General features: G+C 32.7%; 1 protein-coding gene across 2 annotated transcripts; it reads left to right on the top strand.

Annotated features, from left to right (window-relative positions):
* Positions 1 to 14,115: 14,115 nt before the first annotated feature.
* On the top strand, positions 14,116 to 16,937 carry LOC146911619 (BTB/POZ domain-containing protein POB1-like). Of its 2 annotated transcripts, none has more exons than XM_085725971.1 (5): positions 14,116 to 14,381; positions 15,689 to 15,771; positions 15,845 to 15,908; positions 15,999 to 16,278; positions 16,514 to 16,937. In XM_085725971.1, the coding sequence occupies exons 1-5, from the start codon at positions 14,216 to 14,218 to the stop codon at positions 16,716 to 16,718; spliced, it is 798 nt and encodes a 265-aa protein (XP_085582097.1). In that variant the 5' UTR covers positions 14,116 to 14,215; the 3' UTR covers positions 16,719 to 16,937. The 2 variants fall into 2 exon arrangements, with proteins under 2 accessions (XP_085582097.1, XP_085582096.1); XM_085725970.1 differs by lacking the exon at positions 14,116 to 14,381 and adding an exon at positions 15,316 to 15,601.
* Positions 16,938 to 18,132: the final 1,195 nt, after the last annotated feature.

Raw genomic sequence — 18,132 nt, forward strand, 5'->3', positions numbered from 1 at the left:
AGGCCATGGTTTTCAAGTCTTACAACTTTTGTTCTCTAAATAATGACTTGTAGTCAGTAATATATGCTTTTCTTTGATAATTTTTTTTACCAACTTTAACGAGGGTACCACAGAAACTGACAATAGAAAATGAGAGTACCGCAGAAATCATTTTCAAAGGGAGACTTGAGAACTGCAGTACAGGCACTGATATTATTGGTGAATCAAAGGTGTCAAAGTTGTTATTGCCAGAAGATTGGATCAGTATACATTGTTCTTCAATGCAGGTTTTAGTATTTAAAGTCTGCTTATATTTATTTATCTTCTTTCCACATTTTGATTCCTATTGTATGAATAATTGAACGTAAGTCAAATATTTTTAAGTCGTCAACTTTTTAAAAATAACTTATTACAAAATAACGATTCAGATCAGTGATTTACATCTACTAATTAGTTTAAACTGAGACCCAACTTAAGGCCCTGGTAAATAGGATCATGCTTTTCAAAATAAGGGGAAGATAGTGGTGTTACATATATATTCAAATTTAACATAGAAAGTGGGTACAACCTTTTGTTTAGCAGAGAAAGTGGGTGTAATCTTTAACATTCAAGTATAAATAGTATTATACTATTTATTAAAGAGGTGTCGAGAACGGCTAATTCAAATGAATTTGATAGTATTTATTAAATACTATCAAATAATTACTGTGATGGGCAAAAGAGAATAGAAAAATGTTGGATCAGGTGTCGAGAGACGGAGTTGTTTGCCCAACATGGTGCACTACCAACCCAACCTGGGAAGCCAAAGCCGTGTTCCATCAACTTCGTGCCCCCAACTTGGGTCACAAATTGGTGCTAGCCAGCTCGGCATACTGACAGATGTGTTACAAGTATATAAAGACTCATTTGTGTCATATTCTTAGCCAAGGACCAAGGTGGGACTTGTCAATGCTAAGCATGAACAATAGATCCAAGAGGTCTTCAGTAGGTTGGAATTTGGTCTGTTGCAATGGAATTTGACACTGTGTAATCCAAAATTATTGGGGTTGATTGATGTGATGGTTTTTTCTGCTTGAATCAAATCAAATGATCTAACTCGGTGGTATATTTGGGAGTTGCAGGGGAAAAACCATGAATGATGTGATGTTGCACATTGTACCAAAAGTAAAATTGAAACGATACAGATTGTATGATTGCAATCTACCACATGCTGTATTAGAATGTTGTTTTAACATGTTGTCAAAATGGATATACATTAACTTATGACTTCATTATTTGCTTCAACTGCTTGCTTATTGTTAGTAGAGTTTGTGCCACATAGGCATAAAGAAGAGTGATGTGAGCATTGGACGACCACTTGTTAGCAACTACTAGTACTGAGGTTTTAACTTTTATAAGAGAGATTGGTTATAATATTGTAGGTTTTCAGTTGTAACTGCATCTAATCAAATTGCAGCATGAATTTGTTGTTAAAAAATGATGGTTCAAGGGGAATTGTGGGTTGGTAATGTAGTAGCCTATGATTACTCCATTGTTAGGAAAAAAAAGGTGTTCGCTGCTCTATGAATTCGGACATGGATTCCCTGCTGTAACAGCAACACACAGTTTCACGCTGTGGTAAATCTCAGCCATAAAACATTGATCCAACGGCTCAGATTTGTTCTGCTAGTTTTCACACAGTTTGATCTCAACCACTTATTTATGATCGGACGGCTCACATGCCTTACAGCATCCTGCTGTTACAGCAGGAAATCTGCTTCCGGTTAATCATAGGCTTGATGGCACACAGCCTGATGCAGAATTCATAGGGAAGCAGATTTCCTGCTGTAACAGCATTCGATCACAAGTTGACGCTACCAAACTGGGCACACTAACCAATGTATTTGAGGTTTATAAAGACTCAATTATGTCTAATTTTAGGCAATATGGGAGGACTTGACAATGCTAACATGAACCATATTTCCAAGAGGGTGATACTAATAATTTATGAGTGAATTCAAACAAGATGTTACATTTAGAAAAAAGTTTCACATTCACATGATAATGCAAATCCTGGGTCAGTATTAAAAATCATTGTAAAAGTGGCAGATCAATATAAAAAAAATCTTTTTAGAATGGAAGTCATCTTGGTTGGTCCAGTGGTATTGACTTGGTATTTTGAAATAGATTCCTTTCAAGGTCTCATGTTCGATTTCCCCTGGGTTAGTCCATACAAAGCTGCTTTAAATGCCCCCAACAATTTTTGTATCTTTTTCAAAAAATTTCCTATGTCATTCGCCATGAAAACCTACCAAAAAATAGTCACTGTTGACTGTTCATAGAATCCCTGCAATTGGTTTGCTGTTTATGCGGGGATTCTACGACGGTCAGCAGAGACCTTTGACATCAAATACAACAGAGAAAATGGTGGGTCGTTAATACCTAACAATCTTTTTCAGATTTTAGAATCCAAACAAAGAGTATTTTCGGAAAAAAAAAATAAATAAGACGTGCGAGAATAACATAGAGTGGAAAAATTAAAACCCTATTAAAATATAGGCCAATTGGACCGGCCCAATAAATATATTCATTTTTTTTAAAAAGGAAAATCATATTCATTTTAACAACTATAATCATGATGTTAATAATTCAAGTAAATATTACAATTTCTAGATTTATTTCTAGATTCAAAGGGTTCAAAAGAATAATACATGTACCAAATAAAAAAGAATAACTACTTAAAAATATTAAATAGGCTAAATTACATCATGGGTCCTTTAAGTTTGAAGTTTGTAATAGATTGGTCCTTTAAGTTATTTTGGTCACAAAGTCCTTTAAGTTGACTATTACTTTTCCCACCCTATGCCATTCTCGCACGCCCTATTTTTTTCTTCCAAAATACCCTTTGTTCGGATTATATAATCCGAGCTACGTTTGGATTATATAATTGATAAGTGCCAGGAAGTAGTACTTTTAATGTTTATTTATGGCACGTTTGTTACTTGTTTCACAAGTTATCCAGGGAAAAGCCGAGAGAAAAGTGAAATTTTGACTTATTACGCTTTAGTCATCTTACTCTACCCATTTGTGCAGGAATTGAGTGTCCAAACATCAAGCAAGTGCAAAAACAACAAATTTAGGCAAAGGCCAGCTCGCCATGGTGAGCCAAGGGCGAGCTAAATGGCGAGGACTTCCAGAGAGCACTAGGCCACTTCGCCACTGAGATGGCCATGGCGAGAAATTTCGCCAGGCGAACCAATGGCGAGCTGAAAGGCGAAAGTTAGGCGGTTTGATCAATTTTTGGTGACGTGGCAGAATTCCATTGGTGAAGAAGACTGAGCTCGCCATGGCGAGCTTAATTCTGCCAGGCGAAATGTGACTTTTGCAGATTTGTATAAAAGCTCATTTTCTCTCATTTCAAGATATGAAGTTAGTTCTTATCTTAGTTTTTCTCATAGTTTTCATAGGTAGATATTTCTTAGGGAGAAATAAGGTAGATCATATAGAGTGAGAGTGATTTTGGAAGTTGGATCTTTATTTCTTTGTTGAGACATCACAAGTGTAATGAAGCCTTCCTTTTCAATCCATCCTTGCAAGGCTTCCATGATGATGTGTAGCTAAATACCCTTTGTTGGGATGTGAGGTACTTGATCTTGCTAAACATGTAATCCTTTTGATCTTGCAATATATGATTCTAGCAATTTATATTCAATATTGTTGTTATTCTTGTGTTAATGCTTTCAATAAGATTCAAGATGATTTGGACACAAACTCTTGAATCTAGAGCTAGAGTAGCAATATATCTTAGGTTAACTTCTTTGACAACTTTGTTAATCTTGTGATAATCACCATAATCAAGAGTTTAATGCTTTCGGATGCTTAATCAGGCTGGACACGGTCGATTAAGTTATCCGATCGACTTTGTTATCGTTTAAGGGATTTGGACACGAATGTTTAAACGATAACTTAGAAATAATTATATCACTTTGGACACAAAGGGTAGTTTAGAATTGATTGTGATAATGTTGTTTATAAAGCTAGAATTCGTATGGATCATTAGGTTACGTGCGACGCTTGGTTAAGGAACGCTACTCCTAACAAGTTTCAATCCTTATTTATCTCAACTTTTACTTTTTGCAATTAGTTTAGCTAGATACATTTCAATTCAAACAAACAAGTACTCTTAATACTTGGAATGATAATTGATGTTAAACTGTCATTGATAACGCACTATTCCCTGTGGAGACGATACAAAAATACTTATCTTGTTTGATGCTAAGAACGACTATCAACAAAATGGCGCCGTTGCCGGGGAATGGTGTTTAGTTATCATAGATAGAACGATTGATATATCGTTTTAAGCATTTGTATATAATCCGTAAATAGTTTTCTTTATTTGATAGTTGTTTGTACTAACCCCTTGTTGATAAACAAAGAAAAGTTTCTTGTTAGTTGTTTCCGTTTTAGGATCACCACCTAGCCAAAATCATGGTTGATCATGGTTACTTCAACTTCTATACTCCACCCGAGTATGAATCCTATCCTCAGTATCAACAACATTCTTATGAAGATGAGAGATACAAGGTGATAGAAGATACTTTGAACATCTTCATGCAACAATCCATGATAAACATGCAAGATACCAACCAAAGATTGAAGACTTTATCACTTCAAATTGAGTTGATTCAAGCACAAATCATGGATAACCAAGCCAACAATCAATCCACTCTTGGAGAACAAGAAAATAATCCAAACATGTTTGAGAGAGTCGGAGAGATTGTTGAAGAAGTTGTTGTTCAAAATAAGGAAGTTACAACTGTTGATATTGAAGAAGTTATGGTGGTTGAGAAAAAGGAACGGTTACTAATCAAGGAAGATTTAATGGAAGCAAGAGGGAAGAAAGTGAACAAGGTAGAAATCGATCGGGTAATTGATGAAATTTGCACCTTGTTCAATAAACCAAAGCTAGGGAGGTCATGGACTCCAAATCATCTGTTCCTAAAGTTCATGGAATTCCTACCAAAACGTAGGGTTTCGAAAGATGATGTGCTATCCGTTTCATTTTGGCCACCCTAACGAAAAAGGCGTCGAGCTAACGACGTTAAACAAGCGCTTGTTGGGAGGCAACCCAACTTTGTAAGTCCATTTATTGTTTTATTGCATAAATAAGTTTAGAGTCATATGCATAACAAAGCCAATCCAAAGCAGAAGCAACTTAAAAATTTTGGTCTAAAAAATGTCATTTTCGCCAGGCCAAGAATATTCTTTATTTCTAGAACTCATCTTTTATTGCTTTTTGTTAGTTACTCTTTGAACTATTTGCTTCTGTTGATGTTTACTTTGTTATGTATGACTTTAGTAGTGATGTTTTGAATTATGTATTGTTCCGTACTATGGGATGTTGTATTGTGATGTTTGTTAAGACAATGTGTTTAATTACGGGTTGTTAGTATTGTTTTAGTAACGTATTGTGTTATTTTATTTTTGTGGATGTACTTCATTTTGAGCTATTTTTAAAAATTTGTGGAAGTTTATTTTGGTTATTACTATTGCTTGTTTGAAAGAAATTGAAAAAATGCTCAAAACTTCAAATTGCAATGTGCTTGAAAGATAGCCAAAGTGAGCATATCTCAGATGATTGATAATGATTCATTGTTGTGATTAAAGCGCTTAGCCAAGGTACAAGTTTCCGGTTTTTCTAGATTTTTACTTGAATGTGAAACGGGTACTTTGCACAAATTTCACGTAATTTAGTTCTTCGCAATAATATATTTGTTTGTGAACCACGTAGTACTAGCCTAAAGTGAGGAAACCTCAAATGTTTGTACATATGCAAGGAGACCGGTACTCATTGTTTAACTCAGTTGTTTTATGTTAAATCCAATAATTGTTTTAAATTGTGTGAAGGCATGGAAGTGATCAAGGCACATTTTTTGTTTATGAGTGAAACTTACTTGACCACAAATAGCCTACCTTGTGAGAAGAGCGAGTACTTGCTAACCCACTTGAGCCAAATGAATCGGAGTCATCAATTATGAACTGTCAATTCATAAGCACAATGCTTGATGAAGTTGCCTTTAAATTTTTCAAAATTCAGTTCATTCTTGACGCATTTTAGGACTCTGGTATGTTTTTAATTGTTGAACCCTAAAATTTCATTGTTATTTGTCCCTTTTGCCTTAGAGTAGAGGAACATTTAATTAGGGTATTTGTTGATTCAAGTTGGGGAGAGAAGGTAGATGTAAATTTTATGTCAAGTACTATGGTGTAAATTTATCTTTGATCAAGACAACATGTTGTTGTAAATACAAAAAGAAAAGAAAAACAATGTGTACATGAAAAGAAAAAGAAAAAGAGAAAAAGAAAGAAAAATCCAAAAAGAAAATAAGTTGTCAAGATCAAAGTGCTTCATGTTTAAGCACCAAGGGTTTGTAATGATTGGTAGGAAAGATTGTGAATTTTAATGGTTGATACAAGGAATGTTCCTCTTTGATAGGCTTTTTGATTTCAATTGCCCCACATATGACATTTCTTTTGTAGCCAAGCCAAGTTATAACCCTCAAAGACCTTTTGATCCATGTTTTTATGCCTTTTGAAACGATTTTTGGATGGACACATAAATTGACTGGAATGTTAACTTGATTGCCGGATGTGTGTTCATAACCCTCATTCATTTGATTTCAATTGTTTATCTACTTTCATAGAAGTGTGTTAGGTGTGGTTCGTAAATAAATATATTATTGTTTTGAACTATTTGACATGTACTTTGTGTTTAGAACTCATTTCACATTTGCAGTGGATTGCCAGATAAGTCGGAAGCTTCAGACTTGCCCGCGCATATTTGTCAAATCATTCATCTGTAAAAGCTTTCAAAGTCTTTCTTACTTGTGTCTCGGCGTAGCTTGTTATGTTTTTGATATTTTGTTTGAGGATAAACAAAGAGTTAAGTTGGGGAGAGTTTGATAAGTGCCAGGAAGTAGTACTTTTAATGTTTATTTATGGCACGTTTGTTACTTGTTTCACAAGTTATCCAGGGAAAAGCCGAGAGAAAAGTGAAATTTTGACCTATTACGCTTTAGTCATCTTACTCTACCCATTTGTGCAGGAATTGAGTGTCCAAACATCAAGCAAGTGCAAAAACAACAAATTTGGGCAAAGGCCAGCTCGCCATGGCGAGCCAAGGGCGAGCTAAATGGCGAGGACTTCCAGAGAGCACCAGGCCAATTCGCCACTGAGATGGCCATGGCGAGAAATTTCGCCAGGCGAACCAATGGCGAGCTGAAAGGCGAAAGTTAGGCGGTTTGATCAATTTTTGGTGACGTGGCAGAATTCCATTGGTGAAGAAGACTGAGCTCGCCATGGCGAGCTTAATTCTGCCAGGCGAAATGTGACTTTTGCAGATTTGTATAAAAGCTCATTTTCTCTCATTTCAAGATATGAAGTTAGTTCTTATCTTAGTTTTTCTCATAGTTTTCATAGGTAGATATTTCTTAGGGAGAAATAAGGTAGATCATATAGAGTGAGAGTGATTTTGGAAGTTGGATCTTTATTTCTTTGTTGAGACATCACAAGTGTAATGAATCCTTCCTTTTCAATCCATCCTTGCAAGGCTTCCATGATGATGTGTAGCTAAATACCCTTTGTTGGGATGTGAGGTACTTGATCTTGCTAAACATGTAATCCTTTTGATCTTGCAATATATGATTCTAGCAATTTATATTCAATATTGTTGTTATTCTTGTGTTAATGCTTTCAATAAGATTCAAGATGATTTGGACACAAACTCTTGAATCTAGAGCTAGAGTAGCAATATATCTTAGGTTAACTTCTTTGACAACTTTGTTAATCTTGTGATAATCACCATAATCAAGAGTTTAATGCTTTCGGATGCTTAATCAGGCTGGACACGGTCGATTAAGTTATCCGATCGACTTTGTTATCGTTTAAGGGATTTGGACACGAATGTTTAAACGATAACTTAGAAATAATTATATCACTTTGGACACGAAGGGTAGTTTAGAATTGATTGTGATAATGTTGTTTATAAAGCTAGAATTCGTATGGATCATTAGGTTACGTGCGACGCTTGGTTAAGGAACGCTATTCCTAACAAGTTTCAATCCTTATTTATCTCAACTTTTACTTTTTGCAATTAGTTTAGCTAGATACATTTCAATTCAAACAAACAAGTACTCTTAATACTTGGAATGATAATTGATGTTAAACTGTCATTGATAACACACTATTCCCTGTGAAGACGATACAAAAATACTTATCTTGTTTGATGCTAAGAACGACTATCATCAATAATCCAAACTTTTACGAAACTTTTGTAACTTGGAGCATCCTGAAGAATCTTGAAGTTAAAATGCTTAAGATAGGTTCAGATCATATATTCTGAAAATATTTAAGGCAGTTTGATTTATAAAATATGAAACGTGTCAAACACCCATGAAAATTCAACAATTGGAGGGAAAATAGGGTGTTTCGGATTATATAATCCAAAATGTCTAATAAACATTCCGGATTATATAATCCGAATTGCATCAGCACACAGACAAAAGTGATATATTTTTGCTGAAACATGCATTTTGCGCTTTAAATTGCTTCTAAACGAGGTTAAACATGCATTGATCAAAAGTCCTAACATAAAATTATATCCAAAACAGAAATTAACAATAAAACACAAATTTCAAACATTAAATTAAAAACACAAATATTCCAAATGTTACAAACCAAATGTTAAGACACCAAAATAAAAATAGAAATTATCCAGAGGTTACAACACAATAAGATAAAATCAGGCCCCTGCCTCTGCCACCCTCAACATTAAGCCTACGGCGGTAAAATTGTCTTCCATGAACCTCTCTCAAGACTTCTTCCAAATGAACCCAATCAGAAGACCCTTGCACAATCACACCACTTGACATCACATCATACACATGGTCTCTGATACGGCTCAGCCTGCCGGACAACTCCAAGTACCCCTAATCTCCATCCTCCTCAGCAGCAATCTCATCAAGAGCCTTCTGCTCTAGTGGCCTCGAAACCTGAACCTCATGGTTTGGAAGAATCATCTGTGGATGAGAGACGATATAAAACCATCTGATGCATCCCGACGAAGCCTCCACACCCTGAATAGCAGGTTGACCCAGAGCTCTCAGCACATGATCAAGATGGTGCGCATACCGGTAGCTGATCTCACCTAATGTCATCTCAACAGGTGCACTATCATGTGGAGATATGGGGACGGTCTGCATGTACCCAAACTGGCGAAGGGGTGATTTTCCTTATGTATATCGCAGTAGTTCGGATTGTATAATCCGAAGTGCATTTCGTATTTTTTCGGATTTTATAATCCAAAGGGCATTTTGGGAAATTCAACAAGGCGCGTGAGTACCTCATAGGGTGGGAAAAGTAATAGTCCTTTAAGTTTGATGTTTGTAACAGATTGACCCTTTAACATATTTTGGTCACACAGAAGTCCTTTAAGTTTGTAATAGTTTTCAATTTAGTCCTTCTGCAACATCATATTTTTGGACTAAATTGAAAAGGTTTTCAAATTTAAAGGACTTATGTATGACCAAAATAACTTAAGGGATCAATCTGTTACAAACTTCAAACTTAAAGGATTTATGTGTGACAAAAATAACTTAAAGGACCAATCTGTTACAAACCTCAAACTTAAAGGACCTCAGGTGTAATTTAACCTAATAGATATGTTAATTCCTTAAATAAAATGATAATTAAAATATCAATATTTATGATTCTAGATTTTTTTTCTAACAAAAATGTTTTTTTTTCTTTTGAAGATGCTAGATAACTTAAAACAACGAGGTATTTTTTTTAGAGAAATAATATTTGAATAACTATTTTATGACAATTTTTTCTCTCATACTCACATTATATTCTCATTTTCTCTATCTATAGCTTTGGTTTTTGTGCCAAAACCTACATTTCTTTGTATATTTTGGTTGTCCTACAAGTTGTCTCATGAAATGGATGTTCAAATAACATTGCTCTTTTTTTAAACAAAAATATTGTTTCATACTTAGAAAAAGTTTTATAGCACTACTAGAGAAATTTTATTTTGACAAAATAATTTTAGATCTATTGTCAAAGAAATTTTTTTGGTTACATGAGAGAATTTTAGATATATTGTCAAAGAAATTTGTATTGTCTTCGTGAGCTTAACTCAGATGGTTGAGACAATGCATAAAATATGCAAGGTCTGGGGTTCAAACCCCCGGCCACTACCAAAAAAAAAAAAAGAAATTTGTATTGTATTGTAGATGAGTTTCTAGATTTTTTTTTTTTTCGCAGATGAGTTTCTAGATTTTTTTTTTTGAAGAAAGGTGTGTTTCTAGATTAAATTTGATAGAAAGGGAAAAGAAGCAAAATATACCTTTCTCTCTAAAAAAAGAAAAGCAATTATAAATACTATGATAAAAGGTAAATTAAAAGGTAAATTAAATATTAGAAAATATCAAATCCAATTTTATTTTCTTTTTTAGAATTTAAATCATTTTGTTTTTAAATAATTATCAAATCTGATTTTATTTTCATTTTTACTATTTTAAGAATTATTAATTTGATAGTGTTATAGGTGAAATATTTATTAAATTCTTAATTTACGGCAATTTAAATATAAAAACGGTAATTTCAAAATAAGGAAAATATTAAAAGTAGTAGATATTCAGTATAAATTTTTCGTACATTTGTGTATATATATTGATTACAGTCAAACGATTCATACCAATAAAAATGGGAAGAAAAAAAATCTGTAAATTGGTGTATAAATTCAAAGGATTCAAATGGATGAAAAGAGGAAAAATAACTAATTTCCATATTGTATTATAAAATAAGGACAAAACTTATATCAAGTTCCATACATCCTGTTTAAAAATATCCTAACTAGCATAAAAAATTAAAAAAGGTAATTTAACTATTAGGAAAATTTAAAATGTGATTTTATTTTAATTTTTTACTATTTTAAGAATTATTAATTTGACAGTATTATATGTGAAATATTTATTAAATTCTAAATTCACGACAATTTAAATATAAAATGGTAATTTCAAAGTTAGAAAAATATTAAAAGTATTTTTGTTGAAGGAAAAAATATTAAAAGTATTAGATATTCGGTATAAATTTTTCGTAGATTTGTGTATATAGTGAATACAGTCAAACCATTCATACTAGTAGAAATGGGGAAAAAAAAATCTGTAAAATGGTGTATAGATTCAAAGGATTCAAACGGATAAAACGAGGAAAAATAACTAATTTCCTTATTGTATTATAAAAAGAAAGGTAATTTAACTATTAGGAAAATATCAAATCTGACCTTATTTTCATTTTTGACTATTTTAAAAATTAATAATTTGATAGTATTATATGTGAAATATTTCTTAAATTCTTGATTTACGGCAATTTAAATATAAAATGGTAATTTCAAAATTAGAAAAAAAATAAAAGTACTAGATATTCCGTATAAATTTTTCGTAGATTTGTGTATATATTGATTACAGTCAAACGATTCATACTAATAAAAATGGGAAAAATAACTAATATCATCCAATGTCAAAAAATAAAAACTAATATTCTTATTGTAAAAAACAGCTAATATCCTATAAAAAGAGTTATTATAGTAAAATAGTTTAATTCAAATTCTAAATAGCACAAAAAAAAAATTTAAATATTAAGATCAAAGAAGTTTTATTTTTTTTCAATATATTATTAATGTTTGAATTTCTTTTTATAATAATGTCGATCGAATTCCGGGAATTATTAATTTTAAAACAACAAAAGTTTGGGTTTAAATGAAGAGACAAACTCATGCAATGTGATGTAACCAAAAAAAAAAACTCATGCAATGTGACAAATTAATACTCCCTCCGTTTCAAAATACATGTCCAATTTTTGCAATGTGCACTATTCACTTGACTTACTTTGACCATATTTTTTAACTAATGTATAAATACAAATATTAGCATGTAAGATGTTGTTTGATTTGTCTCGACAAATATTTTCAAAATATTAAATTTTTATAATTTTTTACTTTAGATAATTAAAGTTATTACCGGTCAAAATTGTGCATTGACATATGTGAAGTGGTTGACTTGGACATGTATTTTGAAACGAAGGGAGTATTTAAATTTCATCGCAGAGATATCTATCCACATTTAAAGTCTGACATGACTGTCGTCGTGAGCTTAACTCAGTTGGTTTGAACAATGCATAAAATATGTAAGATCCGGGGTTCAAATCCCGACCACTACAAAAAAAAAGTCTAACATGACTCAATTATGATTTTTTTTTTTTAAAAAAAAAACATGACTCAAATATGATTGAATATCTACAAAACCTATGAAAAATAAAGAAAACTGAATTATGAATTTTAGTATATATTTTCGCGTAGTGTTGGAGTCAAGAAAAATATCTTCATACTACTAAATTATTATTACCATCAAATCTAGCATCTATTATTAGCAACTGCTTGTATTTAGAAGATAGATCTTCTGTCGAAAAAACAAAGATATAGATCGTCCCCTATTAATTACTCTTAAAGGCACCAAGACAAATGCATTAAGTTTTAAGGCACCCACATATCTACCAACTTCTAAAACAAATCTAGGTTTCCCAAAAAAAAAAAAAACAAACAAATCTAGGTTTTTGTTGGCAAAAAAAAAGGTCAAAAAATAAAGAAACTTACCACTTGAATGATCACTAACTAATCTACTAAATTCCCTAAAAAAAAAAAAAACTAATCTACTAAATAATACACCTTAGTAAAGAAATAACAGAAACGTTATCTTCTCATTCTCATTTCTCAGCATTAATAAAAACATCACGACATATGAATGAATAAAACAAAAGTTAGCACGAATTTGTACATGCAAACCACAAAGGACAAAGTGAATGACATCACGCCAGCCATATTATTGTTTCTCCAATTATACACGCCCAAAACGTTAAAGCCTCCTCAACTTACATCTATGTTCTAGGTTCTAAAAAATCATAATGATATATTATCATTTCTAAATAAGAAATTATGACATATAAGATCTCTCAAAAAAACGAAGAAGAAGAAATTATAACACATAAGATATGTGTGGTCCGATTCTATTCAACTAAGTCTCTTAAGCATATGGTTAGAGATTCAATTTTTAAATTACGTGTATGTAAAATGTAAAATCCATGCTACAGTCTAAAAAAATAAAAATATAATTTACAGAAATATTGGTTAAAAGTTACACTGATGTTTGAGCCAAACCTAGGTTTAGGTTCGATTTGTACAACAAATATTTAAGAATAAAAAACAAAACCAACATGATTGAAGTAGCCAATTGAGTTTCAAACCGACCGAGAGAAGTTTCAATATTTAGTGTTCCATAATTACTTCTGGAGAAAATTTATTAGAAACCAAACAACAATAAAAAATAATATCTATTCTTCTATACTATATACAGAGATAATACATGATTTTGAATGACTTTTTAATTTCAAATTATGCTCTTAAACAAATTTGTCTATAAAAATAATATATTGTTATTTGTGTCATTCAAAAAGATAATCACTTATATTATATTTGTTATATTGATGAGGTCATTGAAAAAGATAAACATAATTTGTTAAAATATAAAAGTGAAAAATATCTATACCATCTTAACAAAACCAAAATTTCATTAACATTATTGTTCGTAATATATATGTATTAGCGCAATAAAAAAATAATGCAGACGAACATGAACTGTTCATTTGAACGCTAGTACTAATAAAATACGAGATTAATTTTGGTACACTATCAATGTAAGATTTTTTTACACAGTCAAACAATGTTATACTAATTTTCAAGTAGATTTTTTTTTTTTTTTGACAAAGTAGATATGATTAATTGCACCAAAAAAATTAAATTTGATTAATTTCAAATAATTATCGATATAACGGTTATAAATAAATGAAATAAAATAATTCTACAATTTTTATTTTTTGGAAAAATCTCTATAATGTTATAATTTCATATTAATTAAGTACATAAAATAAATACAACTTTATTTTGATAAGATCAAAAATTAACTTTTTTATTGCTCACAATTTCTTGCTCAACAATTTGTTGTTAGTATAAATAGAGATGCATTGTGCTCAACAATTTTGTATAGAGTTGAAGTATCTCTTTCCCATCATCTCTCTTAGTCTCTTTGCATAACAAAAGAGTTCATTTATCTCCTTTGCGTGTATAAATTATTATAGGAAGAGAATGAAGAATCTTCACACCAGTATCTATCCATTCTCGGATAGAATACTTCAAATTGAAGTCATTGACGATTCAATTGAAACTCATTCTAACGCCGAGGATGGTTCCACAAGGGCAGATTGGGCTAGCCACGACAAGAGGATAAGAGAGGACATCGAGAATGAAAATGGTATACACTCATTCTGACCCTTGCATTTTGTGTTTTTTGAGATAATAGAGGGAAAAATTATATATTTTTTCTTTTCAAAAGTGAGACATTATGTAACTTGATTGGTGTTCATTACATTGTTTTATGTGTTTATGAAAATGGTATACCATAACTTGACATTATGGTATACACTCATGTTTCTCTCCTAAACCCTTACATGGTGTTTTATTGTCATTTGATTGTTTGTATTCATGTCATTTGTCATTTTTTATTTTTTTTGGCTGAATTGTCAATTGTCATTTAATTGTTTATATTCATGTCATTTTCTAGGGATATAAGGTATGCCATAAACCAAAACTTGTTTTTTTTTTTTTTATCAAACAGAAAATTATTGTGATTCATCTGGTGTGGCTTCTTTGTTTCTTTGATACTTTCTCTAGAAAATAGAGGGAAAAAATGAGATTGAGTTGAAATGTAAAACTCAAATCAAATGAACCGTATTAAGGTTTCCACAAACTGAAAAGGAACATTTTTCTGTGTTAAATGTAACACAATCAAACTTAGATATGTCTTTCAAAGGTGCCGAAGTGCTTTGGATTACTCTGGTGCCCTTTTTTTCACGAAAACCATACCGAACATAATAATATGTGAATTAGTTTTTCAAAATGGTATGTTGATTAGTTGTCAAGTATTTGTTTGTTGTTTGTAACACATTACTAAACTGGTTTTTCAACGGATACCACACCGTACTCAGCGGTATATTGATTAGTTGTCAAACATTCACTTGTTTGTGACACGCTGCCGAACCGGACCATCCGGTAAATTGATTATTTGTCAAATATTCATTGGTTGCGCGCAGCGGATCCTGTACATTTATTGTAAAAATCTGCCACCAACAAATGATTGACAAATCATCCCAATTTCGGGTATTTAAGAGGAGAACCGGGGCATCAAAGTAATACACATATCTTTCTCTCTTAAAACCCCTGTTTAATTTGGCCTAGCGGCGCTTTCAAATCTGAAAGTACATTGAACAATAGTCATGTGTTATTTGATCTTGCCATGGCTCAACGATCGGAGTTGTTGCTGTGTGATTAGAATGACACAAGTTCAAGTCGTGGAGTTAGTTTCTCGCAGATGTTTTACAAATGCAGGGCTCTCCATAATGGACTCACAATGGATCCGATCTTTCCTTGAACCCTGCTATGGCGGGAGTTTTATAGCACCAACAGTTTACCCATGTAGTCATGTATAATTGCTTCTTTTTTGGTGATCTGTTCTTGAATTTTAAGAAATACGTCTTGATTTGAGTTATTATTAATGTACAGGTGATGGCTCTGCAGCTGTCAGAGACATTACTATGCATGTTAGCTCTTCTATCCTGGCTGCGAAAAGCTCATTTTTTAATAAGGTAGATGTCTTTTCTTCATTGGTTGGATTTGAATACTTTTGAAAATGTTTGCTTAGTTATGTATATGTTGCAGCTTTTCTCTAATGGGATGAGGGAGTCAGGGCAAAGACATGTGACCGTGAGAATCACTGCATCTGGTATAAACACAAACATAACTTTTTAAATTATTTGCCTAATCAGATTTGTTTGCTCTATAGTTTGCTTACAGTTTCTCTTGCATGTTGCAGAGGAAGCTCCTCTCATGGAGCTTCTGAATTTTATGTACAACGGTACTCTGAACGTGACCTCACCAATTGCATTGCTGGATGTCTTGATGGCCGCAGACAGATTCGAGGTTGCGTCGTGCATGACATACTGCAGCAGGGTATTGCAAAATATACCCATGACACCGGAGACTGCATTGCTCTACCTAGAGCTTCCTTCCAGTGTCTTGATGGCTGATGCTGTTAAGCCGTTGATAGATGCAGCCAAGCAATACCTTGCTGGCCGTTACAAAGATGTAACTAAGTAAGTTTTTTCCACTTTATTTAAATTACTGATACGATTTTTGTTATAATCTTCTTAATGCAGTTTTTTTTAATAAATTATCACATGACTTGAGAAAAAGCTTAAGTGCTACTTAGAAAATATTTTTTTTTTTGAACAAAAAAATATTTTTGCATTGTATGCAAGGCCTTCAGTTTGTTTAAATCTCAAATGACGTTTTGACCTTTGAATGCTAATAAGTTTCATTAATGACCAGGCATCAGGAGGAGCTGATGGACATGCCTTTAGCTGGAGTAAAGGCAATACTCACAGGTGATGAGCTGCAGGTTGCATCTGAGGATGCAGTGCACGACTTTGTGCTTAAGTGGGTACGGGCCCAATACCCAAAGCTGGAAGAGATGGGGGAAGTCCTCGAAGCAAAGCTTGCCCGCTTCATCCGCTGCGCACACATTCAAGGTTGAGGCACCACATCGCTGGCGGATACTAGCTGCAGAATCTGCTTTATTGAGTTGTCTTTTTAGTTGGTAGCTTTGTGACTTTTTTGTAGCATAGTTTCTCATTTCCTTTTGTTGTAATATATACTGGCAAATTGCACTTGGTGGCTATAGTTGAATGTATTTCATATTGTAAAATTGAGTTTGAAATGAAATAAAGTTTTTTCGATGTTTTATTGTTTTAAAGTAATTTCGATGTTGAATTCAATGTAAATTTTTAATATAATGTTAAAGTTACTTTTGATGGCTTATGGTTAAATGGATATTTAGAGGTAAAATTGATCCTAACACAGAGAAACAAATATATATTTGTGCTCCAGGGTCATAAACAGGAAGTGAAACAGATATCTTTAATAGTTATCATCGCTATTAACTTACTTTAATGTGTACATACATGTATAATGCTACGAGGAACGGCGAAAACTTCCCCATTATATATCATTTTTTTATGAGTACTAAATATATATAATTTTTTTAGGAGGAGTATTGTATAGATCATCATTATTATTTTTTAAAGGACTAAAATTATTATTGTTAGTGCTTGTTTTTTTTTCTTTGGCTGAAACAAATACTGGTGCTTGTTTTTTTCTTTTTTTGGTTGAAAGGAATATTAGTGATTGTTCTTAATCGCATTCATTGGGATAAGGTGTATTGAGAGAATGAGGGTTATGGTTAAAGTCTTGTCAGCAGAATATGGGGTAGATGGCGGTCGGATCGGAGAGTTCTATTTTTATACGGTGGAAAGATTTATGCGGTTTGGTGATGGTGAAAGTTCCTCATTTTAGACTGATCCTTGGTTAGACTGTGGACATTTACGTTTTAGATTTAGCTGCCCTTTCGAATTATAGGTAGATACTAATATTTTAATGGCTGAGATGAGGAAACTAGGTTGAGGGTTAGAGTTGGAGATGAAGGAGGAGGCTTTTTGTTGGGAGGAGGAACAATAAGCGGAGTGTTGCTCTTCTCTGTGTTGGATAATATTAATTTGCAGGATTCTGTGACAGACACTTGGTTTGGAAAACATGACCTACAACAAGAGGGTATTCAGTCAAAGGAGCAAGTCATACATGTTCTTGTTCTACTATTATTATTAATTCATTTTCTCTTGACGCTAGTATATATCCGTTGACACTAGGTGTAAGTCATTTGACACACACCAAATCTCAACTGTTAACTTAAAAACGGATCCTACTGATAATATATCTTGCTAAACATAATAATCATAAACCTCACTTGACACCTTTCCTTGCAAAATCCCATTACAGTATTACTGCCTCTTCTTTTTATTTGCCACAAACTTCTCATGTTTGCCATGGCACCACATGCCACTGTGGAATTCTTTAAACCTGACATCTCAGTTATCTGCCATTCTTCTCTTTTC

Source organism: Medicago sativa, chromosome 7 (assembly GCF_051527215.1).
Source record: "Medicago sativa cultivar Bolivia chromosome 7, Bolivia_mono, whole genome shotgun sequence".
Lineage (NCBI taxonomy): Eukaryota > Viridiplantae > Streptophyta > Magnoliopsida > Fabales > Fabaceae > Medicago > Medicago sativa.

Bases quoted from the DNA above. Each gene is read 5' to 3' on its own strand.
- LOC146911619 (XM_085725970.1), top strand. From the start codon at position 15,403: ATGTGTTATTTGATCTTGCCATGGCTCAACGATCGGAGTTGTTGCTGT. The intron at 15,602-15,688 runs GTAGTCATGTAT...ATTAATGTACAG, and splicing joins AGCACCAACAGTTTACCCAT to GTGATGGCTCTGCAGCTGTC. The intron at 16,279-16,513 runs GTAAGTTTTTTC...ATTAATGACCAG, and splicing joins CGTTACAAAGATGTAACTAA to GCATCAGGAGGAGCTGATGG.